This window comes from Balearica regulorum, chromosome 19 (assembly GCF_011004875.1).
Source record: "Balearica regulorum gibbericeps isolate bBalReg1 chromosome 19, bBalReg1.pri, whole genome shotgun sequence".
In the NCBI taxonomy this organism is placed as follows: domain Eukaryota; kingdom Metazoa; phylum Chordata; class Aves; order Gruiformes; family Gruidae; genus Balearica; species Balearica regulorum.
In genome coordinates this window covers 11,444,193-11,471,160 of record NC_046202.1, presented here as the reverse complement: position 1 = coordinate 11,471,160, position 26,968 = coordinate 11,444,193, and the positions used below count along the sequence as shown (strand labels likewise).

General features: G+C 45.2%; 1 protein-coding gene and 1 long non-coding RNA gene across 2 annotated transcripts in view; one reads left to right on the top strand and one right to left on the bottom strand.

Annotated features, from left to right (window-relative positions):
- GALNT17 (polypeptide N-acetylgalactosaminyltransferase 17) overlaps positions 1–20,305 on the bottom strand; it is a 215,337-nt gene extending 195,032 nt beyond the window's left edge. The window contains exon 1 of the mRNA XM_075771688.1: positions 19,517–20,305. Coding sequence (XP_075627803.1) covers positions 19,517–19,754 — 238 coding nt within the window. The 5' untranslated portion in view covers positions 19,755–20,305. The remainder of the gene's footprint in view (positions 1–19,516) is intronic.
- A 22-nt stretch (positions 20,306–20,327) lies between these two features.
- LOC142604557 (uncharacterized) lies at positions 20,328–26,860 on the top strand. The gene is made up of 3 exons (XR_012838425.1): positions 20,328–20,925; positions 24,475–24,627; positions 25,502–26,860. It is a non-coding gene; the product is annotated as an uncharacterized LOC142604557 (long non-coding RNA).
- Positions 26,861–26,968: the final 108 nt, after the last annotated feature.

Here is a 26,968-nt window from a genome sequence, read left to right as displayed (position 1 = left end):
GGAGAGAGGCTGATGCAGAATCCAGCCCTGAGACTCCAGTCTCGTAAATCAAATACTCGCCCCTCAGTTTATACCCCTCTCTCTATCTGGCCACACAGGGCTATACAAGAATGAATTAGTTGGTATTTCTGAAATACTTAATTCTCCAAGTGCTCTGTAAAAATAAGATTCTTATTGAAACTTAACTTACCTGTTTTACCATTCAATCGAATGGCAACATGGCTAAGAAAGCATTGCCTTGTTGGAGAACCAACAGTTCAGCCAATTAAAGTGGGATTTTAAAAATACTATATTAAAATAAATCCTTCTGAAAGGAATCGTTAAATTCCTACCATAGACACAACTTGTTTTAATGACACAGAATTACGTTGTAAAATGTCTTATGTTTTACATTTCTGTTTGGACTGTTTATATGCTGCAGCATCAGCATACGCAAATCTGAAGTGCATCGTAACAACCTACACATTAAATACAACTGCTACCAAAAAACCAAAGCCTTACTGGTTTCTGACATTAACAAGGGAGTCCATTGTGCGAGATCGGAAAAGACTGAGTTGCGAGGATCACTGTGCAAGAGGGATAGCTGTAGAGCAGAGACGGGAACGAGTGCAGACTTGCCAAACTCTGCTCAGCGAGAGCCCTGCAGACTTCCACAACACACGCATCAGACCAAAGGGGGACGATTCATCTGCAGCCCCACCGACAACAGGTAAGGCACATCCTCAGGGGGGTGGGATGCTAACATCAGCTCCCAAACACTCCAAAAATCCTGATACTAACAAAATTAATGGCCAAAGGTTCCAGGAGCAGCTCGAACACTCCATGTCATTTTAGGTTCAGCTTTAAGCACCTTACTTCTATTTTGACATGCTGAGACTCTACAGATCCTGCTGAGCAGCCCAAGGGTTTGGGAGACTCAAAGGACCTTCCAGTCTTGCCTGCTGCGGCACCAAGACGCTGCGGGAAGGAGGGTGGGAAGAGGAGGACTTCTGAGCATTACAGCTGTTCAGTCCAAGGTGTGAGAAACTGTCCACCTGAGGCCTGGACCACTTTAAACATTAAGAGTAGGAATTATACATAAAGGAATGCCTTTGACTTTCCTGCAAATATTGATACTATCTTGCCAATGTGTGGACCAAGCACTCCCTCCGTATTTTGGGCCTCGCTTTCACATCCTGAATACTAGGTGCAGCTCTAGTCATCTCTGGTTAAAAACTAACAAACAAGAGTACAAAAAAAAAATCTAACAATACAAAGCAATAGTAGGAAATCAAACATTTAAAAAACTATTTTTATATAGGAGAAGTTAAATAAATTAGGACTCTTCACCGTGGCAGGAAGGCAGATGAGCTCAAGGGACACGAGAGAACTCTGCAGTGCTGAATGACGAAATAAAAAGCAAGATACGGGTACTCACTGCACCTCCCCAGAGGTCAGGAGCACCTATGAAGTTACCAGGCAGCAAGTTTCCAACTTGCTGAAAGACAAAAGGTAGGACTCCAGTGGTCCTTCCCCAAAGCCCTGCTACTGGTAGTCCTGAGGAAGGTGGTCCCTTGGCTTGGCCACGTTTGGAAGTTACTCTCTCACACCACCATAGGACTGCCACGGGGGTAAAGCCCTTGCTGGCCACCGCGCCTGTGATTCTGTGCGTCTCCACTCTCCCGTTGCTGCCATAACCACTTGTTCTTGGCCACGCTGCACCTAAATGCTCTTTGCAAAAAGTGTTTCCACGGAAATAAAGTGTTTGACTCAGGTGTCTCGACAAATGTGCTTCTCCGTATCATGCAGTTAAGAGTCTACCTTTGACCAGACCCACAGAGGGACCAAGACGCCACACAAAGTCCCTGCACAGCGCAACCCAGGGCAGAAAGGCTGAGGAACAACACGACCAGGTGATATTTAAGGCAGTGGAGCAGCAGCTCTCCCCATCACTCCGTCAGCTTGACTTGAAGTACTTGCCTCTCTGCAATGGGTCAATAAACTTCTATTTTATATATGTTACTTAAAGCATATAAAACTTTTAAAACGGGCCATAAGACTTCCTCTAGACTTCTCGGATTTGCTATTCTTAGTGAAGAATGGAAGTTAAAAGGAGCTGCGTTTTGACTCATAGAAAAAGAAATGCCATTAAAAAAGCAACAGGGGACAATAATTGCATAGAGCAAAGTTGCTTTGGGAGCATTAATGTCCTGAGGTGGCTGTGAGCAGTCGTCAGTTCTTAGTTTTTAACTTAGTTCACTGATTTTTGCCAAATTCCCAACGGGCTTCGCAAACTCAACATATGGCTCCAGTGAAATGCAAGTACCCACAGGGCAGGGAAGTCTTCATCGCGTTGCACTCGGGTATTGGAAGAAAGAAAGATTTCAGGCAAAGACAACCTGACAGATGCTGTTCTTACAAAATATTTATCACTATGCGGGGTGAGCAAAGAAAACTTTTTTAGTACCTTCTCTGAATAAATGAACGAATCTTCATCTCTACATAAACTTAAGATGATCAGCTCAGACAAGACTGTGTTAGTCAGAAGCTCAGACCAACAACCTGTCCCTCCCCTGCTGCCTAGCAGGACATCGGAATACTTCAAATGCACAAGCAGAGTACCCATCAATTTCTGAGCATGTGAAAGCTCAGATCATCACAGTTTCTTGCAATGCATGAGCTGCATCCAACTCAGGCCCCGGGTATATAAATTATTTTGCAGATGGTGCAAATCAAGTTAAGATACAAACACAGTTTGCAGACCAGAAACCAGCACTGGTGGGGCAACTGCCAGCCCTCAGCAACCGGGTGAGCATTCGTTCTCTAAACCAGTTATAAAACCAGTGGGACTGACGAATCACCTTTTACTGTACAAATTCATGCATTTCAAGGTCTGGTCTGACCCGTGGTCATTCTGATCTGGGTGCACATTACACTGACTTCACACCCAAGGAAATGACATACTAGAGACAGGGCAACAAGCTGTAACTGCGCGTGCTTGTGTTGCTGACTCCAGCCCCAGGGACAGCACTGGCCTTCCAGGCCCCGGTGGTGTTTTACAGAGTTAGATCCCCTACTAAGATGGTACCAGACCTGAATCAGACATACAGTATTATTAAGGGAGCTCATTTCAAAGAAAAAAAGGCCACAAACCGTATACCCACCCAGCCAGTGTTTATTTGATGGCACATATATACATATGACTCCGTGCGTCTCCTGGCTACCAACTAGGAGTGTGTAAAATTAGAAGCAAATGCACCTCACAACCCATCTGCTGCTCCAGCCTGTCTACTGGGGGATCTCTGGACCCGCTGCAATTGCGTTTGGCAATTCTCCACGAGGATGTTCTCGAACATCCCGTGCTCTTGAACATGATGCTCAAGAGCCCCAAAGCAAGGCACGCTGCTCCGTCTCATTTAAGCGAAGCAACAAAGTAGATTTCCGACAAATGTTAGGCTGTGATTAACATTCCCCCAAAGCCCTGTCTGAATCTTGTCATCTACCCAATGCCTCCACACTGAGCTGCACAGCTCCACCCCGGCTGCAACGCCAACGCAAGTCTTTTAAAAACAAAGGAGACTCTTGAAGGACAAACAGCGTTTCTTCAGCTCCTAGTTCTCCAACTCTGTCAGGTGAGTGGCAGGAGAGGGCTCAGCCAGGGGAGCACTGATGCAGATACTTTAAAATTATATAAATAAATAAAAAGCCCATTTTCAACTCTGCTCACTCTCCCCCTCCCTTTAAGTAGGTCACTCTGCCTGCTATGGAAATCAGCTCGTCTTCAAAGCGGGTTTGCTCGTCTCCTTCCTTATCTCTTTAATATTAGAAATGTGCAAAGCATTGTAAGAGCAAAGGCTAATTTCAGACTAATTTGATTTCTTCCTGGCATGGGTATAAATATGAAACTGTATTTACTTGTCAAAAACACCTGAAACATGAAAAATGAATGAGAGCTTGCAAGGTATCTGCCATACAGTTAGTTCTGAATCTGGTATATAGATAGCTACAAGTCCAAGTCGCTGACAGATAACACAATGCAAATGAAATACAAAGGGTCTTAGTGACCTAGCAAGAGGGGGGGGGGGGGAAAAAAAGAAGAAAAAATCTCTTGAATTAGACTGTAAAAGCTCAAGGGACTGATGTGAGAGAAGCCCAGCTCCTACCAATTTCAGCCTGAAAATTAGGCCCTACCTTTTTATTCCTTTAACCTAACATACAGCCTTCCAATTCGTACCACCAATTAACAAAGCCCCTAAGACAAGCCTGATCCCAAGCCCGCTGAAGTCCCTGGGAACAGCGCAGCGTGCACCCGTACTGACGAAAGCAAGTGCCTTGGGTTTTCCCCCCACACCCACACGAAGGGATGCAGGCAGGGTCCGCTCAGAAGAACCGACAGTCCAGACGGGCTGGGCCACGGGATTTTAAAACACTGTCGGCAGTTTGAGCCGATCCCATAGAGATCCACAGAAAACGTTCATGCTGATCGAACCAAGGAGCTGCTTCTAATTTCAGCCCAGATCACTGAACGCACGAGGGAGCGCTGGGAGGAGCGCAGCTTTCCTCTGGATTTCGGGGCACCCTGGGCTCCCGCAGACGGCGGGGTCGGTGGCTGCCGCTCGGCTCCGATGAGGAAGGTCTGTGTGCCCGGCAGGACTGAGTATGCATGCTGCAGAAAATGCAACTAAAGGCATGAAAAGAAAGTCCAGTGCTCACAGAAAGTAGATACTGAAAGGTTTTATCTAATAACAGCCAAAAAATGAGTCAAAGACAAGAATTTCATTATCACTTGAATGCCCCTATCAGCAATTTTGTTTAAAAAAAAAAATAAAAATTAAAATTCAAGTATAAAGGAATTTCCTCAGACTGGAGAAGCATTTGCCTTATGCACCTCTGAAGATAACTGTGTGGCACAAGACCCTGACACAGCACGTTCAGCAAACTTCTAACTCACAATTCTGTAACTTCAGCCTGGTTTTTTGCTCCATTGATCCAGTCAGAAGACTCCTAGATCAGCTTTTTTTTTTTCCCAACTTCTTGAGTTTCAACTCTTAAGGTTTTAAGGCAAGGCACAGCATGGAGGTGTGAGAAATGCAAAGGAAGGAGCTGGCAAAAAAGGAAGAAAACTTTTTTTTTTTTTTAATAACTTCTGGAGGAAAGGAAGAGAGAGAGAGAGGCTGTAGGTCTGATGCTGCCTCCAAGAGCAGCAGCATTTTGCCTTCTAGACAGCAGAAAGGGAGCCTATGGCTAAGAAGCAAGAAATAAGCTCAGTAGATACATAACCACATTAGGTCTGTGCAGAAGGAGCTGTTGCTGGTTGGCAACGTTCAGCACAAGAAGGACCTGCAGCACATCGTACTCCTGGCACCAGAGTCTGTTCTTCCAAGTCAGAAGGAATTATTTCACAGGATGTGAAGTGAAAAGATTGTATTCAAAGCTTTCACTTACATCCAAGCTTCCTTAAGAGTTTAAGGATTTGGTTCCAGACTTGTGTAGCGTCCACTGCACCTAACCCTAAAGCACTATCCACACTACGGGACACTTAAGTTGTGTTTATTGCCAGGACATACCTACCAAAGACTGAGGTTTTTAAAAAAAAAAAAAAAAAAAAAACCAAAAAACATAATTGCAGTAGGCCTGGAGGCTTCTGAATTTAGAAAGAGCATTGTTAATATGCATCATTTTACAGTAGGAAGAAATACAGAAAATAGACAGCGCTGTGCCTTAAACCCTAGAATCAACTGGGATTTTTGGCAGCACATGCTGGAGAAGACAGTAGCAGCTGTGAAGTCACAGCTGGAGTTGCTTCTGGTGAAGGTGATTGAGAAATAGGATTAAGGAAAAAGAAAAAAAAAATAGGTAAAGTTCAAGGTAAAATGAAATGCAAGGCAGACAGACAACTGAGTTAACAGCCTTTCCTTGCTTGCAGAGCATTTAAATTGCTCCGAGTTGCCTATTTCCCTTTTTACCTTCAAGTACAGCCCCTGCTTCCTAACGTACACTTCACAAGTTCTTTTTTTTTTTTTTTTTATTACCACTTTTCTTGCCTTCCTGGCTCTCTGTTTTGCAAGGAGGTCCATCAGACTATAAGGTGAATGGCCTCAATAACATCAGCGGGGCCTTAAACTACTTCACATGGTCCCATTACACCGGCCGTTGGAGCAGCAAAATGGACCATGAACAAACCACCCTGCCTTCTCCTTCCCTACAAGCCACTTGGGAAGCTGGCAAAGCTGCTGCTCAGGCTGATATCTTTTCAACAGCCCCATTTCCCCTATTATAAATTTGTTGGAAAATCCTAAGAATTTAAAAAAAAAAAAAAAAAGATAAATAGAACAGGAACTCCAAAATGCTCCACACCAATCACCACCCTGGGTATGCCCTCGCTGACTTGGCATGAGTTTACGCCACAAACCAACGCTCGCTGAAAATGTATGCGTTCTCCAACACTGCCGCACCTCTGCCAACTTCAACTATTTCTGCTTCCACTGGGGACCCGTATATCAAAAACCTCCTAATGAAGAACAGTATGAGGTGAGCACTTAATGCCAACCTGCAAAAATCACCGATACTACTCACTTCTCAGACATTAAAAAAAAGTCACCAGCAGTTAGCTTGAAACTAGGACAGCTGCAGCATTTAAAATACCTACTACAAATGAGAACTACTTAGGCACATCATAATTAGTAAATGGCAAATATTAGGAGTTATGGGAAAAGAGATCGTTAAAACAGATTTTAATAGCCCAGCATTTCATACATTCAGATGTGAAAATCCAGTCAGTGTACACTTTGAGAATTAAGCCTACATTAAGAAACAAACTGCTTCATTTCTGGAGTTGTAAAAACAAAGGTTAAATATCTGCTTCAGCACAAAACCCATAATTTTTCCACTGTGACTGTATTGTTTTGCTTTACACAGCTAATAATACCTGCCCTGGTTTTATACCCACACATCTTCTGAACGTTCTACAAGGCTGACATTTTATTCATCAAACCAGCAAAAATACCCACGAACCACATTTGGCATTAAGGTTTCTGGAAGTAACCTATCTTTTTAGTTATACTTAATTTCTATAAAATATCGAGTTGAAAATAACACCTTTTTTTTTTTTTTTTTCAGATAGCCATTTTTCCACTACTTGTAACAAAACCACCAAGAAACTGCTGCATTCAAACATTCCTGCCGCAATACAGAGATGCTCCCAGGACCCCCCGCTCCTGGGGCCACCGCTCCCTGCCTGGACACTTCGTCCCGTGCCGCCTCTCCCCATCAATTCCCATCATTTCCAAAAATATCTGGACCAGTTTGCTGGGATTAAAGATAAATATGATCTTGACAATATCTGACCATTTCAGCCTAATTGGAAAAATTATAAACAAATTAAAACAGTTTCTCCTGATGGGCAAGGCTGGGCAGCAACAGAATAAGATGCTACCAGAGATGCCTACACCTGGGTGTGCAGCTTAGGAGTGAATGACTGTCTTTAGCTATCCAGTTCCAGTAATTGTAATTGGAACTGGGTATTTTGGGATATGCAGTTCCGGTAATTATAATCAGAGCTGGACATTCAAGGGAATTCCAGGATTTTCCATGCAGCTGCACGAAGAGCAGAAACTATGCTGGATGCCTCAAATTGGGATGTGATGCCCAAGTTTTATTCCTTTCCATTCATTGCCTCTTTCCTCATTGCAGCCTGGCAGCCGGTTCTAATTTGCAAGGTCTGATGCTGTTCTACAGGATCAAACAGGCAGCATCAGTAGGGAGGAAAATTTGTGGAAAGAACATAGCATTAATTAGTATTTGGAAGTTGAGCAACTTCCTGAGAAAAGACTGATAAAAGTGTAAAATCCCATTTTACTGTCTAACCCCTTTTATGTCTGTGCAGAACAGCTATTAAACTCCCCCAGAAAGTCACTTATTGATTCCGCGCTTGATCTAAAGACAACTGAAGTCAATATGACCTGACCCCAGTAACACCTTCCATGTAAGACATTGTAAAAGCTGGTAAGTACCTTTAGATGCTCCTGACAGGGGCAGATTCCCAAACGAAAGCTGTCTGCATGCTCATAAATCGTCTGCGTGATCCAGCTGCCATGCTGTCCCGTCATACCACACGCACTAATCAAGCAGCACCATGTTTGAACCATCTCCCTTTCACGTCAGCAAAAGCAGCTCACCCATCCCTGGTCCATTAGGTTAATTATTCATTTCTTTCCCCAGATACTCCAGTTTTGTTTCTGACCTCCACCTGCAGAGCTTAAAAACCTGCTCTGTCCCTTTGGGCATTGCACACACTCAATTAAATCGGCCTCAGCCAAAGGGCAGCTGCCCCACCACTAGCATCTGCTCCTCCAAACGGAGACTTCTGGTCCCCCTCACCTGCGACAACCGGGTTCCCACTGCATGTCCCTTTAGGAATGGTGCATGGTGGTATTTTCCTAATTTTGAACTGAATGCTGAAGCTGTCCCCCGTGACTCACAGGGGCAGGTAAAGCTTCTGGAGGCAGAAGACCTGAGGAAGTACAGAGAGCAGCTGCCCCAGCCCTCAAAGCCCATGGAGATCCTTCAGCTGCATGACTCGGCTCAGCAGGTTGCTCCTGGATGAAACCTCACCACTGCCTCTTGCTCTCACCATTACTGCCGTCCTCCCTCCCTCCAGCTTCGCTTGCACATCTTCCTGCTCTGTTATTTCATTTTCTTCATCTCCCCCTCAACCTAGTCGACGTATAATTAATATAGATTAATTTAATATAGATTTAAAGCAACTTGAGTTTTAAATCCAAAAGCCACAGGGAATTAACACAACATTAGGTCTAATTCTGCCCCCATCTTCCGCTCCATTCTGTTGCATGATTTATCTCACTAAATGAGAAGCGGTTTGGGAATGGCCTGTTTCTCACTGCTTTACAGCACCAAATATATGGACCGTGACCCAGCCAGGGCCGCTGGGCAGGGTCATAATGTAAGTGACTGGTAATCACTTAATTAAGGCTACATTCCAGTCGTTTGTTATGGTAAGGAATAAGAAGTCAGTCAAACTTCTCTTCTCTTCACTTTTTCTGTTCCTACCTCTTTGATGCAAGTTCCAATTGTCTTCAACTCAACCAAAAGACATCTGCAACTTTTTCTTCGCTCTCATGCCATTTCCCACATATAAACCTCTTCATCTCTGGCTGTCCTGGAGACTCTCATTCAGCAATACATACAGGAACCTGAATCTCTAACTTAGAATAATATTAGAAAAATTATGCAAGTGACTTGTCCAGCATCACACAAAACGTTGGGAGGCAAAACTGAGCCCTAACCTTTTCCTACGGAATGCCTGGTGCCCTTGCTGGGACAGCAGTCCCTCCTGACTACATGAATAACAACTACAAGCAAACGGAAATTCCGCATCGTGGCGTTTGGTCTACACTTAGCAAAGGGCAAAGCACAACACGGCCCCAGCCTTGACTGCAGGTTTCGACAAACAAGTGTAACGGTTATTACTATGATTGTCTTGTCACTGCAAATATGAAAAACTGAAATAAAAATCGAGCAGAGTAGGGTTTTTATGTTCCAAGCTATTTAAAGCATTCAGTGTTCCAGCGCACTTTACTAAAGGTGGTACACACTAAAAACACACAAAGGTCAACAAAAATTATTTTAAACCCAGCAAAGGAATATATGCTAGCTTTAAAATATCTTTAAATTACTTTTCTTTTTTTTTTTTTTCCCCCTCCTTTATGCTTTTAGAGTATGATCAAGCAATTGTTTTGGAAGAATTTGTAGTAATTTGGTGCAAACGTGAGTGCTCTCATGATTTAAAGTGTAATATAGGCAAAGACCCAGAAAGAAATGCAAATTGTTTCATTTTAAAATTAACCTTCTCACTTCATCTTTATGCTCTGAGAACATGCACAACCATGGTGGGCTGTTACGCTGCCCGAAATACTACACGCAATGAAGATTAAAACAAAGGTTAAATAAGTTCTGATGACCGTCAGGTAAGAGACTTAGCTCGACTCCTCATGCTCTCTGTAGCTTGAGGAAACACCCAAAAATAACTCAGCCGAGGCAGTGCTGGTGTCTGTTAATCCACTGTTCATTTTTCTCTTGTAATGGTTTTCCGCTTTCTGTATCTCAGCAGCACTTAGACACGGCAAGGAAAAGCAATTTGGATTTCCATTGCCCACAGACACAAAAAGGCCCTACTGTTACGATGAGACGGGAGAAAAACTCCTGTATCCCGTTTAGGTGCTGGGGAACGGAGCCAGGGAGAACAAGGATGCTGCAGGGCCCAAAGGCGGCTGTCCTGGTTTCAGCTGAGAGGGAGTTCATTTTCTTCATAGTAGCTAGTACGGGGCTACGTTTTGGATTTGGGCTGGAAACACGTTGATAATACAGAGATGTTTTTGTTACTGCTGAGCAGTGCTTACACAGAGCCAAGGCCTTTTCTGCTTCTCGCACGAGCCCGCCAGCGGGATGGCTGGGGGTGCACGAGGAGCTGGGAGGGCACACAGCCAGGGCAGCTGACCCCAGTGACCAAAGGGATGTTCCATACCATATGACATCGTGCTCAGCATATAAGGGACTGGGGGGAGGAGGAAGGACAGGAGGAGCAGTGGCATTTGGGGTGATGGCGTTTGTCTTCCCAAGTAACCGTTAAGCACGATGGAGCCCTGCATTCCCGGGGATGGCTGAACACCTGCCTGCCCATGGGAAGTGGGGAATGAATTCCTTGTTGTGCTTTGCTTGTGCGCGGCTTTTGCTTTACCTATTAAACTGTTTTTATCTCAACCCACGAGTTTTCTCACTTTCACTCTTTCAATTCTCTCCCCCAACCCACCGGGGCGGGAGGGGGGAGTGAGCGAGCGGCTGCGTGGGGCTCAGCTACTGGCCAGGGTCAAACCACCACAGCGGCTCACAGCAGAGCCCCGAGCCCAGCTCTGCTGCCTCCGAGCCCAGCACCTTTCCCTACCAGGCTCCAGACATGCTAGTGCTGGGCAATCGCGCTTCAAACCGCAGGAAGGAACACAAAACATTTGTTTGCGTGTAAGCTGAGGGTACTAAAGGGAAGAGGGACCAAGGATTCCCCTTCCTGCCCCGGCGTCAAATGCTGCCACATCACACAGTTGGTTTTACTGTGCTAAAATTCAGTAATCAGGTGCAACAAGGCATGCCAGCTGTGCAGTAAGAATCGGTGATTTACTGCGTGTGACACAGCCCCAGCTTTTAAGAGATCTTTCCTTTTCCCTATCAGCGGGAAGAATGGCGCTCTTACACAACAGCCTGCGTCGGACAACCGAGGAAGATCCCTAATTTTAAAAAATCCATTTACCAAGAGTTATCGCATTACTCCCATACACAGATCCCGTGAAGCCGTAGATATTTCCTGTTCCAGGACTGAACAAGTGCTGTGTTAGAGCAGATAGCCTTTCGCATCGCTGCCTGTGCGTATCAGGTATCGGAGTGAATCACAGGGAGCGAATCCCTGGGAGGGCAGTATCATAGGAACTGGTACTCATTACACAGCAAGAGGCGTGCGAGCACAGATCATCAAGTTTTTAAAAAGGAAAAGGCAAACTGTGATTTTCTTCCAGCTCACTCCTGATTTTAGGGAATTGTCTTTCTTTTTTCAGATAACTTTGCATCTCCCCACCAACACAAGCATCAAAGCTCTAAGACTGCATCAGAAGCATAGTAATTGCTCAATGACAGCAGAGCAGGGCTCGGCATAGCACTCTCCTTGCACGTAATGTTGCACGTAGGGCTCTCATTGCATCATGACCGCATTATTTTTAGATAACCGTCAGTGAATGTCAGAATGTGGGTCGATAGCTATTAGATTTATAAGCAGAACTAGCTACGCTTGTAGCAATAAGATGTAAAGCATTCAACAACTTCTTGAAGAAATTTGACCATGGGGATTGGGGCTAGAAAATACGGTTGCTAGTACTCCCAAAACTGTTTAGGAAAAATAATATTGTACCACTAGGATACATTACTGAAGTTGACTCACTGCTGTTGACTCACTGTAGGGTCAATACTATGTGTATTCAGTTGGAACAGTGCTCTACAGACTTCGATAAGGACATCTTACCAAAAAAAAAAAAAGTCTCCCTTTTACGTCCTCACCTACCCCGGGATCCAGGCGTATCTGGAGGAGCTGGGAACTGGCAGCCTGCCAGCCCACCGTAACATCTGGACCAGATTGTTCAGTTTTAGATAAAGATTAGTGGCATAAATCACAAAATGAGTAAAACCTTTTTAATTACCTGAGAAGGCTCATTTCTATTTTCTTTTGCGCTACGCCTTATTAACAGGTAGATTTGCTCACAGGCTGCGTACAGCATTTTCTTATTAGAAATGCATGCACTTTCTGCCAGGAGACAAGTACTGAGGGAAGACGGTGGCCAAGAGCAGACCAGAAGGACTCCCCAAAATCCACGTGCACTGACAGCATGTGCCTGAAGCCAACGTTGTCCATCTGTCCTCCCTGATCAAAGCGAAAGACTTCCAAGACGGCAAGCGCGGGACTGTCATCTCAGCAACGCCTGCTGCCGTCCCAAAGGCCTCGGGGTACCCAAGCTGCTGCGCAGCCCGGCAGATGTGGCACTCCACCGACGGCTGAGCCGTGCCCTTCTGGAGCGGCAGCTGGAAGCCAGGCAGGATGCCTTCGGGCACTCAAATGTCGCTAGATGCCCATGTTTTGCCAAATGCATCCAGTTCCAAATGTGTCTTACTGGAGACACAATACATAGTCCATTGCTGATCCGGACTGAGGCTTAGCAATAATACTATAAATTCACATAATTACAGTACTCTTTTTTTTTTTCTTTTTTCTCCTGTATCCTTAGAAAAACATTCATAAAAGCTGCCTAACCAATTTGGCAACGTAAATCTAATGTACCTTTAGTAAATTTTACCACTGAGGTAAGGTTCTGTTTCTCCATTCAAGCAGACCTGAATTAATATGCAAGAATAAAATACCAACGTTGTCACTATTTTCTAGTCACTGCTGTCGCATCTCATGAATCCTGTGTTGTCTCTGCATGATAAATGTGTTAGTGGCTTATTACTCATTCATTGCCAATGACAGTGAATATTCAGATGATGATGCCAAACAACTATCGAAAACAAAAATTATCTATCAGTTCCTAGTCAGCCGGGTTGTAAACTAAATGTCATGTTAACGTCTAAGCTTCCAGATGCTTCCTAAATGACTATCTGAAGCCTTGTCTTTTAACTCTATTATTTCACTAAGAAGTATTTCTTTTATTCATTCTTTGATCAGTATCAGACCCAACTTCCATGAACTCGCTAAGAATAATTTACAGACAGCAGCTCTCAGGTGTCTTGAGCTTACACAGACCCCTCTCCTGCAGTTTATAATTTTTGGCTGAGAACTTCTAAAAGCACGTACGGAATCTGGATAGTTTGCGTTATTCCTAATGGGGAATATGGCAACCAAATCTGTTAGGTATATAATAAATATCAAAGCTGCAATTTTTATCAAGTTGCTATATAAGGCCATACAAAATAATAGTTAGTTTCTGCTTCAGAAATATCTCGGTAGTGGGGTAGACAGGGAAATGACACCTCGGATCCTGCGTGATAACCCCCAGTTAGTACAGCAGTCACATCCCCATAGGTCATCACTTCATCACATCATCATCATTTCCTCTATCAAAAGATTTCACCCAGCAAGGCTGTGCTCCTATAAAGAGCTATTTTATTTCATTAACATGAATAAGGCTTGGGCCTTTCTGCCTACAAATAGCATTTCCCTACTCTCAATTATTTACATTTAGTTGTTTCTCGTAATCAGAGAATTTCTTAGCTTTTTAGTTAATGTATTACCTACCAGTTAAAATCTTAATATTACTAGTCTGAGGGTGTAACGTTATTACGTACTACTAAATAGCTGATAGAACCGCTTTTAATCTGCCTTATTTACATATAGAATTTTTATACTCGGTAGTTAGTTAAGTTTGTAATGTACTTTGAGGATGATAAGTGTTATAGAAGATAAGCATTATCTTATCCTTATGGGAAGTAAATCCACATATCTCTGAAGTGGTTTAAGTTAATTAAGTGCCACTTTACAAGGGGGATAGCAAGACCGTGCAAGAGGCTGTGTTTCAGTATCCGCCTCGATGTCCATACCCAACCCGCGCAAAGTTAATTTCCTAATTGGATAAGCAGATGAGAGCACAGTCTGTATGCAGGGAGGCTGCTGGCATGCACTTGTTCATATCTCAGCATGTGCAAATAATTCCACATACAAAGCACAGATGCAAGCTTGTTTGAAAAATGAACATAGGGTTATTTAACCATCAAGGAATTTAAAGTTCCTCTTCAACTTTTAACATTTGGTAAAGATGCAGTTCACTCTCCGGGCGCTGCTTTAGCACAAGGGGGAAAAAACCACTCTGCTCACCCATTTTCTGGCCAGCTTTATTTCAGCAGTTCTTCATCGCTGGCCTCTCGTTTACAACAATTTGCAAATAGCTTTTATTCTCCCTGATCTTACATATAATCTGTTGTGAGTTTACAAAACAAAATTTAAAAGAGCAGTTTAAGATAAGTCAGCAGTGCCCTTTCACAGTGTTTTCTGTCTTACTAATATTTAGCTTGAAGTAAAGAATTTTTATACTTTTTTTTTTTTTCACACTACTCAAAGACGCCACATCATTGCTGTCTCATTGGCTCCCAGGCAGCTGAGCGCTTACTAAATTCAGCTGCTGTTGTGTATCAACCAAAAAGCACTACAGAGGGAGTTTATAGCCTTCATGTTCCTCGGAGGTTTTAATCCAAGACACAGCCCTCTGCTGAACGTGCTCCGGAAGACGCAGAGGTGTTTACCCCGGCACAGCCGGGGGGGTGGCTGGGCGGGAGGTTCCTTAGATCACCAGTCACCAGCAGAACTGATCTGCTGATAGTTGTTCAAGGCGCTCAGCTATCGGTAGATACAGATAGTGGCTTCCCCACATGCAAACCAAGGCTTTGCTTCGAGTACTCTCCTTCCTGCACTTCTTATTCTCAAACTAGCAGCACTATTTCACTACTAAAGTATTTATATATTGACTTAAAGAGCTTCTCGCAAACAGGGTTTAGAACAGGGGACTGCCCACCTTTGGGCAGGATCAGGCTCAGAAGGACAGGGACAAAAACCAACACACAAAACCAGATTCAGGCTCTTTCCTCCTACCTGGGATGAATACTTAACATAGGCGCAGCTCCAGCACCGTGCACGTGTAAGGAAACCTGCTTATGGACACTATACCAGCCTCCTGATGCCTCACAGCTGATGACCAACCTCTCAGCGCTTCTCCCACCTTGGGCAGGCACCGCTCAGGGCATGCATCAGCCTTATTCTGTCTCCTTCTGGGGAGGGGGTGAACGCATGTTGCACTGCTGTCAACAGTTCCCTTTCCCACACCCTGGGTAGGGTGAAGCACAACATCAAGAGGACAAAGGGAGGTGGAGAGTTCAAGAGAGTTCAAGAAAGAAGAAATGCAGCCAGACAAAAGCTACCTGGGCAATTCCCACAAGGCTGTGCTTGCAGGAGGAGAGACGAGCAGCTTCTCACCACGCACTGAGCCCAGGACCCATCCCATTTAGAGGTGTTTCATGGTGAGCAAAATCTTTGTACACAGTTTTACGAGGCAAACTGCAGCTTTCCTCAAGTCATGTCACTCATCCTATACACCACTTTGACGTTAAAAAGTTGGCCCGCTTTTGATGTCTCAGGAGCCTACAAATGCACAATTTCTCAAATTCCTCTGGAGGGAGAGGGTTTAGGTAAATTGAAGAGTTTGCCCAGCGCTGCCCAGGAAGCCCATGGTTGCAGCAGAAGCTGAATGCTCTTCCGAGTCTTTATTCACTCCAGCTTCTCACTAGCTAACTAGTTTGCACATAAGCGCAGGAACCCTCTCTTTGTAAACACAGACCCAACTGAAAAGTTCATTTGTGTGAATCTCCACAAAGTTGGAGATAATCTGGACCACAATTTTTGCTTATGTAAATGCCAGCACACAAAAAATTAGGTTTGAATCAAAAAGACAAGTTGTAGTTAATACCCAGAGTAAAACACACACGTTCCTTCCAGGCCTTCATTAGCTTTCTCTGAACATCTACTGAACAAGAAAATTCCATCCATAAAAGTGCCTACAAAAATTAAAAATCCTCTAAATTCTCAGGTAAGTGCACACACATACAGAACCCTCCACTGCAAAGGGCACCTTCGTATTTCTTTGCAACCGTGGGAACCATCCAACTAGAGACCAGCAAAAAGTAAAACCCACAGGACTTGAGCAATAAACTTTTAGAAAGAATAAAGCACACATACAGTTCTCAATCCGTTTTAGGCTAAATGAAGACTGAATAGACAAATTTGGACAAACTCAAGTCTTCTCATGGATACTTTATGAATTACAAGGAGGTGACCACTAAGCAGGGCCACCATCGGCTGTGATGACTCCCCAGTCCCGTTCAGCATCCCCTAGGTACTCTTGCAACCACCACCTGAAACAAGCGCCCCACAGTTGACATGAAGTAACTGTGGAACTGCAACCCCACCTCACAGCAGCTGGAAAACACTACAAGATCAGCAAGATGCATCACCTGGAGAGCAAGGAGTCATTGCAGGAGGCAGACTGGGCCATGTTTGGGACAGCTCTTCTTGCACAGAGAGGACTAAGGGGGGCCTGGTGTTATTTCCAGAATGGTGCTGCAGAGAAATGCCATTCATAAGGAACGATTGTGTAAAATCGCTCCTTTACCAGACCCAAGGCAGTGTTGTTTAACTTGTTTTCATGGCCAACATTTATAGAAATGAATAAATATATGTACATACAAAATGAGGGTTGCCATACCAGAGAGTGCTGGTATTTCCAATATGCTTTACACTACATGATTCAAAAAACAAAAACACTGCAGTGGTATGATCAAATTGCTCATTTGATCTTTACAGAATGGAGCTTTTTAAGAGATTCTGTTTTTTAAAGATGGCTTCAACTCCCACTGAAATCCAGCCAAGTCCTCTAACACAGAAAAAAAATCCATAGCTAACTGCACCCAAACTGTGTTTTAGCTTCTCTCTTTGGCCAAATGCTTCCCGATACTCCCCGAGGTGCAGGTTTTCCATACGCCACACTATAGGATGCCACATTCTAACATTTTGTACACGCTAAACTACAGGTCAGATTTAAAACAAAACGCAAACAGAATTCAAAACCTTATGCAACAGAAAGAGAATTCTCTCAGTGGATGCGTTTTGCAGGGAGCTTGTCTAAGAGCATATGGTGGGTTTCGTTAAGCACTTCGCACCAGCATGCAACTTCCCTATCCTAAAAGTGGAAAAAAAAAAAAAAAAAAAAAAGAAGTGAGCTCATATCTGCATACTTCAAGCAGGCACTAGGATTTCAGGTTTAGGTATTGTTCGAGTGCCCAGAACGAACGCCGATTTGAACACAGAAAACTCCTGGCGGGGAAGCCAGTCCGGCTGGCTTTGCATCCTCAGTCCTATGGGCTGTCTCAGCACACTTCACTGTTTCCTTTTAGTGGCAGCGTGGGGGGGGATTCACCTGGCCCCCCACATCTTGCTCTAAACCCACCTCTTGCTGAAGCACAACACATAGACATCACTCAGAGAACAGAGCACATCAAACTTTTCTAAAAATTACATGTACAAATATATACTTGACCCAAAGTTACATAACCACTATGCCAGAGCTATTTTTTAGCCAGACTCATCAGTGTCGCTATAAATCACCCTGGTATGTGGAGGCCATACAAGATGTCACATTTATGTGCTCAGCTTTCTGCCTGCCCTAAGAAAACATTTGTGATGTGGGCGACACATCTATTACCTCTCTGCCTCCCCTGTTCTTTCAGTGCGTGACTGCTCTTCAGCACTGAGCAGACTCCTGTACTACAGCGTGAACGTACGCCGAGTGCCCACAGCAGCCTACAGATGAGGCGGCACATTGAGAGCCGTCCTGACGCTCGCGGCTCCCGTTACAAGCACCAGCTAGATCCCAAGGCAGCCCCCAGAGCGCACCACATCAGGGAGTCCCACCTTAATCTCCACAGAAAGGTAGTAACTTATAATTTCAGCTCTCCCTCTGTATTTGTAGGAATGGTAGACGGTATCATGATTTACTTGTCCAATACCAAGGTCCCAGTATGAGGTCTCCTGTCATGAACTGCAGCTATTGCCCCTTTTTAAATAAGTGCCTGCATCTTCCTGGAAACTTCTGTCCTGGCAATATCCAGAAGCAGCCGGTTTCACAGTTTGATTATAAAAAACATCCAGCTTTCTACCTTATTCCTTGTTAGTCTTTTGTTTTCACCCAACAGCGCTGCTTCAACATCTTGTGGTGCTAGGCGCTTCCATAGGCAGGACAGGTCTTGCATGCAAGTGTATAAAGTAGCAATATAAATAACACTTAGCTACTCAGCCGAGTGCTTCTCATTTTGTACAGCGCCTGCCCCAAAGCACAAACGCTGACCGAGACGACTATTACGCACCAGGAAAGGTACATTGTATTCCCGCACCTGCCTCGCATCCTCGGTGCGGCAATAGCTCTGATTCAGTACGGGGACACAGCACACGCCGGCTTTAGGCTCAACACGGCACAGAATCGTGCATTAGCTTCGTATTCAAAACTCAGAGAGGGAATCACACTGACATTGCCAAAAACATTAACTCTGCTAGTTCTGCAATATGAAAACTTGCAGTCGTTAAAGCTACAGAGATTGGAAGCAATAAATGGGACTCTTAATTGAGATTACATTCCCAGTTGTGAATCTATGGGGAACAATTTTAAAAAAAATTGGCTTCTACAATCAGTGTTTTAATTAGATACCTCACCTAGATTTCTTACATCTTTACAACTCGTTTCTCTATCCCGCACGGCATCTTTAAAACTCCCTTTCTACATCTCAGAACTACTGAACCTGGTGAGATTTTAATAGAAATCCCTTCACTATGCTATAAAGAAAAGCATTACTTGAGATTTTAATTAGCAGCTGTCAATGCTGAGCCATAGGAAATGCTGAATGGTTTGCTTAACTTACTAGAGAAAGTGCGTTTTGCTTTCTGACCTTCTGCACTCAAATGATGCAACATACTTTAGCCGTTTAAAAACTCCCTTCCAAAAAACCAACACTGTAGTAGTAAAAGCCATTCCCTCAATTAATACAGAGCGTGCCGCTCCAACCCGCATTCACCCACTGAACATCCTTCTCATTTGATGCAGAAATCCCGATGCTGTCATTTCCTGACCATTACTATAAACCTGAAAGGCAGCATTGCGTTATTACGCTTTTCCTCCCACCCTGCGCAAGGTACTCTGAGCTTTAAACACAAAGGGAACTTGGAAATCGGACAGTAAATTCATTCAGTCTGTTGAGACTCTGTTTACACGATAATACAGGAAAAAGCACGGTCCTATCATGGAAACTCCAAGCAAGCCACGCGCCCGCTCTTTGCTGCGATTCACCACCCGCGACCGTACCCAAAAGGCATTAAGAGCAGAACTATTCCTACCGTTCAGCTGCCTGTAGACTATGTCTTCTAGGAGGGAGAGTCTCTTCAGCACTGCATCCTGGATGGAGCCGATGCCGTGGGCTGTCAAGTTGGCCACTTCTGCCCTGGGATGGATGTCATGGAAGGAGTCGCCGCTTTTGGCCGTGATGGGTCTGCACTTGGCCAGGAAGAGGACGAAGCCAGCCACCGCGATCAAGTTTAACACCAGCAGGACTTTGACTCTCCTCAAAGAAGCCATCAAACTTCCCGAGGGGCACCGCCAGCCGCCGCGCTGCCTGCAGGGCTAGGGGAGCGGGCCGGCAGGTGCCCGCCGCTGCGCGCACATCCCACGCCGCCGCACGCCGCGGGGGGGAGCGCCCCAGCCCCGGGCTCGCCGGACCAGCCGCGGCGGGGAGCGGAGGGGCTGCGGGGCGCCGGCGAGGAGAAGCGCGGCTCGCCGAGGCGCGCCGGAGCCCGCCCCGGGCTACGGCCCCGCAGAGAAGACGCCGCTGCCGGGGCCGCCCGCCCCGCTCCGCCCGCCGCCGCCGCGCTGCCGCCGGCGCAACTTCATGCCCCGCGGAGAGCGCCCGCGCCTCGGCTCCGGGGCGGCCGCGGGGCCGGAGAGCCCTGCGGCAGCGCCGCCGCCGCGCCTGCCTCCGCCGGCCGCGCAGGGGGGCGCGGGGCCGCTCCTGCGCTGCACGGACGGGGCATGCCCCGCTGGCCGCCGCCGCCCCGCCCCGGCCGGAGCCGCCGCCGCTTCGCTGCACCGGGGCGGGGTGGGGGGGGGGGATGAGCAGGGGGCGGGCGCGGAGCTCCCGCCCCTCTCGGCGCACGGGGAGGGGGAAGAGGGAAAGTCACGGCGGCGGATCCCCGTCTCCCCGCCCCACGACCCGCCGCGGGCGCGCACGGCCGGCTGGCTGCGGCAAGCGCCGCTCCGCGCACCGCCCGCGCCTGCGGAGAGCGGCCCCGCCGCGGCCCGGCTGCCGGGAAATCCCGGGCTGGAGGCCCGAGCCCGGCGCGGACACCGCCGCCAGACGCTCAGGGCCGGGAGCTCGGGGGCGGCGGGGCCGAGCGGGGCAGCGTGTGGCGGGCAGCGGCCCCGGCCCTGCCCCGGGTGGAATTCTGCTCTGGTCAGAAGGGGATGGGCACGAATAATTCGCTCTGCAGTTTCACGGAAAGTTTCGCCGCCCTCCAGGCTGGTGCGGCGGTCCTTTCGTGAACTTTGCTCCCCGGCTTTCCCGGAGGAAAGCTTGCTCCTCTCACTTGGAAACCTGGCTTCCTCTCTGCACAGGCGTTTAGTCGGACATGGAGCAAACCATCCCGCTTTGCTATGTCTCGGCAAATGTTCTGTGCCAGTGCCAGGGAATGGCTTCAGAACTGTCACCTGGGTGGTTAGCGAGGATGATCCGGACTTCAAACATCATCATGAGGTAGTGTTAACCATCATAAGCGAGGATTCGAATCCAAAGTTGGAAAGCCAGACTAGTGAATGTCCTTATCTGAGAAGAGAAAAACCCATGTATTCAGGGCTTTATCCCTTTGCCACAGTTCCAGCCTGCTTTTCAGCAAGATGACGTGAAAATGGATTAGAAATTCAAACAATGTTGAGTCATTGTATCCTCCAAGGCAACTTTTCAAGATGTAAGAATATCCCCTCTCACCTTCAAGGCATAATTAAAAAAAGAAACAAAAAAATCAATGCCATGGAAACAAAGCTAAGATTGCTTTAAAGGATTTGGAGTTTTAATTTAGTACTAGCTGGACAAGAAATCTTTTACGGTTTCTACATTCAGACCCAGGACCCTGCTACAATCCTGGAGAAGGGCGACAGGCACATAACTCATAGTCAGACCCTAAAATAGCACGCTCAGTCCATCATCCACCTTTAGGTTTATTCTTCTGCTAAGAGAGTAAAGCTGTGAATGACTTTGGTGACATGAAGCTAGAACCGCCTTACAAATGCCTGAAAACCATGACAGCTTTTTGCTGCCACTGAGGGAAGCTTATCGTGGCACCTGCAGGGCTGGGGGTTCCTCTGGGGTGTTTCGGCTCGTGAGGGACAGAAGACTTTTGCTTCCAGAGCTGTCAACTGAGATTTTTTTTCTCTGTCAATGAAAGCACTTTTTATTAAAAAAAGAAAAAAAAACCAACCCCAAAACAACAACAACAAAAGAAGAAAACAAACAAAACAACCACAAAACCCACCACAACTTTGCGGAGTTGTTTACCAAAAAGGGAAGCCACATGGCCTCGGACTATTAGGAGCAGAAATATTTGTGCAAACAGAAAACTACCTGCTGCTTATTTTAAAACAGTCTCGGATAAAGAAGATCCATTCCTGCTAGTCCTTCATTATGCAGTGCTCCCACTGAAGTCAGCGTTGTTGTATTACACAGAAACAGCAAGGTCTATTGTAATTATAAAACTCTGGTTGTAAAAAGCTAGATTGAAAAACGTTTGGCACATAGCTATTATCTAATATAACCCTAATGCAAAAAACCCCCCAAAAAACCCAAACGAAACCCCCAAAACATCTTACTATCTTTAAAAAAAAAAAAAGTGAATGTGAGGGTTGGAAGCAGCTCCTTGCCAAAGACCAAGGAGAGTAATTTTGCACCCCCGCCCCCAAGAAAGGAGCAGAATTAAGTCCCCAAAGAACGCAGGGAGGGAGGAAGCCGCAAGTCCCCTTATGGTGACCCTGCGTTGCTGTGTACAGTTACAGGACACCTGGCGCTGTGAGAGCGTGTGGTCCCGACGGGGACGGCATGCCAGGACAAAATAAACATGGCTAACATCCTCTACAAAAAAACCCAGAAATTATACTTTGTGTGGGAAATAGCATGAACCCTAAAAATTAAGAACACACATGCGTTCAACAGCTCACCAGAAAACCGCGCTGCCCTGTCCAGCAATTAACTTCAAAAACTTTCCCATGTATCTGTTGTTGTTGCTGCTTTTCTTTACATAAAGGGTAGAACTAACCGGTACAGACTTTGAAGCTCTGCTAACTGACCACAAACAGCCACCGCCGGGGAAGTTCACCCACCCAGCTGCCAAACACCACCATGACAGAGGAGGAAGGTTTTCTACTGCTGGCTTCAGGGGGCAAAACCCCTGATCGGATTCCGTGTTGGCCTTTCAGGGGTGGAGGGACACCCTGTAAAAAACTGGTCCCCCTCTCCTGACCTGGTTTGCGAAGCTGTGTGTTCCACAGGATGCCTTCTGCTCTGCTACTCTCAAGCACCAGCCCCAATTTTCCCTTAATTTCTTTTACTCAGAGGAAGTTATTTCAGTTTTGCTCAGTCATCCTACAGTCGCTTCTGGCCTGATGAGCAAGCAAACCTGAAGAATTAGCACCAATCATTATGTGCCCTTCAGCATGTCCTGAGAAACCACTACTCGCAGGTTCTACATGAGACTTGGCCAACTCTACCGTATTTCCAAATAGCCTAAAGCTACCTGCACCATCAAGAGTTGCAGTAATATCAACTAGCAGGTACCTTTATACCTCCCCTAAAGCGACACAGGAGAAAGCAGCATACTTTTGGTAAGAAAAAACAATAAGGACCGAAAAGTCCACTGAAAATGGACACCAAGAGGATATGGCTGTAGGAAAAGGTTCTGCTTTGTGGTGTAAGTCTTGAGAACAGCCTCCCACACGCTCCACAACCAGTATTTCATTTGAGCTTCTCACCACTGCAAGAGTGAACAAAATTTAAATAACAAATACAGAACGGTAGTTTGCTATAAATGTGAAAAGGTTTGTCAAGACCCCACTCTCCAAATCAGGGTTTCAACAAGGAGTAGCTCAACCTCCACTGGAGGGTTTGAGTTTTGGTTTGGGTTTTTTTCCTCGTTTTTTTCCATTTTCATTACATTCGTACCAAAAAAGCATGAAACATTGTTACTAAACAGAGAAGAACAACTAAAGGATATTTATCAGTATTGGGCAGAGAAGACCAGTTTGCATGTCTAATAGAAAAATTCTACTTTTGCCCAACATAGTGGAGTTCTACCACCAGCGCACATGCACTTTCCAAGTGCTAGCCAAAATAATTACTTCTCTCCTTCTGTGGGGGAAAAAAAATCCACTAAATCATGAATATTCAATGGATTGATTAATGACATAGTAACCCTTTAGCTAAAATCTCTACTCCTTAAAATACAGTGATCACTGGCTGCCAGTTACAAGAACAATTAAAAATACAAAAATAACTTGGTTTCCAGACATTATCTTGTCCTGATCACTTTAGAAGTATAGGATGGTAGCATGATACTACGGCATATCTGGGGCAGACTCTCTTCACATTCTGGTAGATGTAAACGAGGCAGAAAAAAATGGTTTCTTGCTACTTCCTAGAGCTGCTGCCAGCGCTGCGTGTTCTCCAGGGCACAGGGGAAAGGCGCCGTCCCCTCTGCTCCAGCTCAGCCCTCTCCCAGGGCTGGCAGCCAGTGAGGCTCTTGCTGGGGGAACCCTGCACCCACCTGGAGAAGTCTAAACATCTCCATTTCCAACCTTATAAACACCAGCATAAGAAAGCAGATGTTTGGGGCTGCTTAGATAAATTTGCTTGAACTGCATAAATTAGGCTTTCTGTGACTTTGAATCCCTGTATGAAAACCATGATCTGCAAGAGGAAAAAAAAAAAACCACACCAAAAAACCCCAAAACAAAAACCCCCACAAGGGTTCAATTTAAAGCCACGTGCTCTTTCCTCAAAATCTTAAAGTTCTGGCTGGAGTACTGTTAGCGCAATTGGGATTCTTCTTTGTTTTCAGGCTTCAGGTGGTGCTCAGGAGTTGCCAGTCTTTCCTTTTTTTCTCACACTTTTGAGAATTTCTGATTATTCAGCTTTAATTCTGTTCCTTTGCTGCCCAAAACCGCCTCTGAGAAAGTCCTCCCCCTTTGGGTCAGGTAAATTCAAGCCTCCATATCACCTATGGACTCTGTTTTTCACACTGGTGTTTTCTCCTTGCAGGAACCTGCTCCACGAAGTGCTAACAGCTTCCGCAGGAGGCACGGAGCGCGCGCTCGCCTGCCAGCAACACCTGGAGAAGGGTCGTTGCCACACGAGCTGCAGCATAAGGCCCGGACGCGTGCAGAGCTGCGGCCCCGTGCTGCCCCAGCATCAGTACGTTTCTCCGTACCCCCAGGTTATTGGCCATGCGAGGCTTGATCTTCTGAAATGAGTAACCGCTTGCAAAAAGGACTTTTTTTTTTTTTTTTCCAGAAGCTAACATTAAAAAGTTGATAGTAGATTGTCTGCTCTCTCTGGATTCATTTTTGACAGTAATTTAGGCAAGTATTTAACATCGAGGAGCGAACCCTTTATCTCCAGCCTCAAAATTTTCTTCCACTACACGAACAGCTAATGCACAAAACTAACTTTTTTTCAGTTTTATCTTCAAAGTTTGGGAACATATTTAGTTCCACATTACAATGACGCTATTCATATTTCATGAATTTTTAAGATCAAGCTGTAGGCATGGACAGCTCATCGCTGACACATCAGGGAAATGCTGTGAAAAAACAAGCAACTTATTGTACTTTTAGCTTATGAGATTGCTTTCTGGTTCCCTCAAGGATATTAAAAAGAGATCTTTGCAATGGTTATCAATAACTATCTTTCAGGATCAGCATTTCTAAAGCTTCTAGAATGGCTTCAACTCTTGACTGAGTTCAGAAATGAAAGAACTCAGAAAAAGCAAAATCATAGCTTAAAGCTCAACTACTCTTCAGATTTGCTGCTTTGAACTTCAGTATTCAGCTTGATGACCAGAATCTAATTATTTTCCTTCCAACTGAAATAGTCTATTCTATTCTACTCTATTCTTATTAAAGCTGGTTAGAAAAGTTTCAGCTTCTTTCTTGAAAAACAGGGAGGAAGGGAGAAGAGCAAGTTGACTGAAATTTTGAGAAATTGTTAAAAAATAAGAAAATATGTTTTAAATACTGACTTTTTGTGTGACTAGAAGAAAAACCCCACTTATTTCTTTTTATTACAGAAGACACCTATATGACCCATATTATTTCAGCACCGAATCATCTCATTGTCCTTCAGAACATCTCATTGAGCCAGGGAATACTATTGTTTCTTCATGTTACATGACCTTTGAAGAAGTGAGCTTTAAAAATTCCCACAGAAATCAAGAGATGACAGAAACGACCTGGCCAGGATCGAACCAAGAGCCTTTAGAACAAGAGCTCAGTTTGCCACTAGCCTCTGAAGTTCAAGGCTAACATGCTCAGCTGCTGGCCCCTTCATCAGCACTGCAGTACGTCCGTGCCAGTGGAAAGCAGGGAAATCCAGAAAGGTCCCTGAAGCCACTTTGCAATGTATCCCTGCGCCTACTAACACTGGGGTTGTCTTTCACGTGCCTGTCAGAAGGGCAGACCTGACAGTGCGACGAAAGCGTCGACAAGGCAGTTAGCTTGGATAAAATAAAACCTTTCAGGGTTTGTTTTCTCCCTAAAAGCCTGACTTTGCTTCCTGTAAGCAATCTGGCCTCTGTTACAGCAGAAGAGATCCTAGAAACGGAGTATCCCGTCTCCACTGCTCATTAAGCCTGGCTCTGAGGACTTTCTAGATGCTACAGCTCATGCTCAAGAATTACTTCGTATCCTATGCCTTATATCAAGTATTCAGCTTAGGGTCAAGACTCCAAGCCTTTTCTGAACCCATGGACTCCTGGGGGTGCAGCGCATGGCTCCCCCAGCACCCTGCTCCCCTCAGAAAACCAGTTCTGGGGCAGGACAGTGGTTTGGAGTCATGGAGACTGCACTGAAGACACATAGTCAGGATTTGGCCATGCTGCAGCCACAGGTATCAATGGAAAACACACCTGTTTTTTTTCTTTTTTCCTTATCTGTGAGAGCTCTCCATGTATTGATGTCAAAAATAGAGCGTCATCTTCAAGAAAACTAACAACAACAAAAACCAACAACTACTGTGATTTTTGCAAGCCAGTGTGCATGAATACTTGCTTCTTTAGGTCTTTTCATGTAACGCTTTTTTTAGATAATTAAGATATCTCTTGCACTGGATTTGTTTTTAAACTATGTTACAGTCATGCTAGGGCAGCTTTTATCCTGCTGCGATTATGAATGGTGGGCTGACCATCTGGAAATAATACGCTATTTTAACCTTAAAAATTTAAACCTCCTAATAAAGAGGTATCGCAGATTGCAACAACTGCTTAATGAATGCCAGTCTGTGTACTGCATCACACTAATTAAATATCATTGATAGATATGAATAATATTCTTGTTACAGAACTTAAAAGATGCTTCTCATAAAAATTTCAAGAAGTCTGCATCCCAGCAAAAAGAATACTTCAAAGCACTTCTTAACGTTTAGAAAATCAACTAGGTCAAGAAACAGGCATATATATGTTTACACTTTGAATTAAATAACTGAACTTCCCTGTCAGGTAGCCTTTTGTTTTATTTTAGGAATCTGTATATCAACTGTT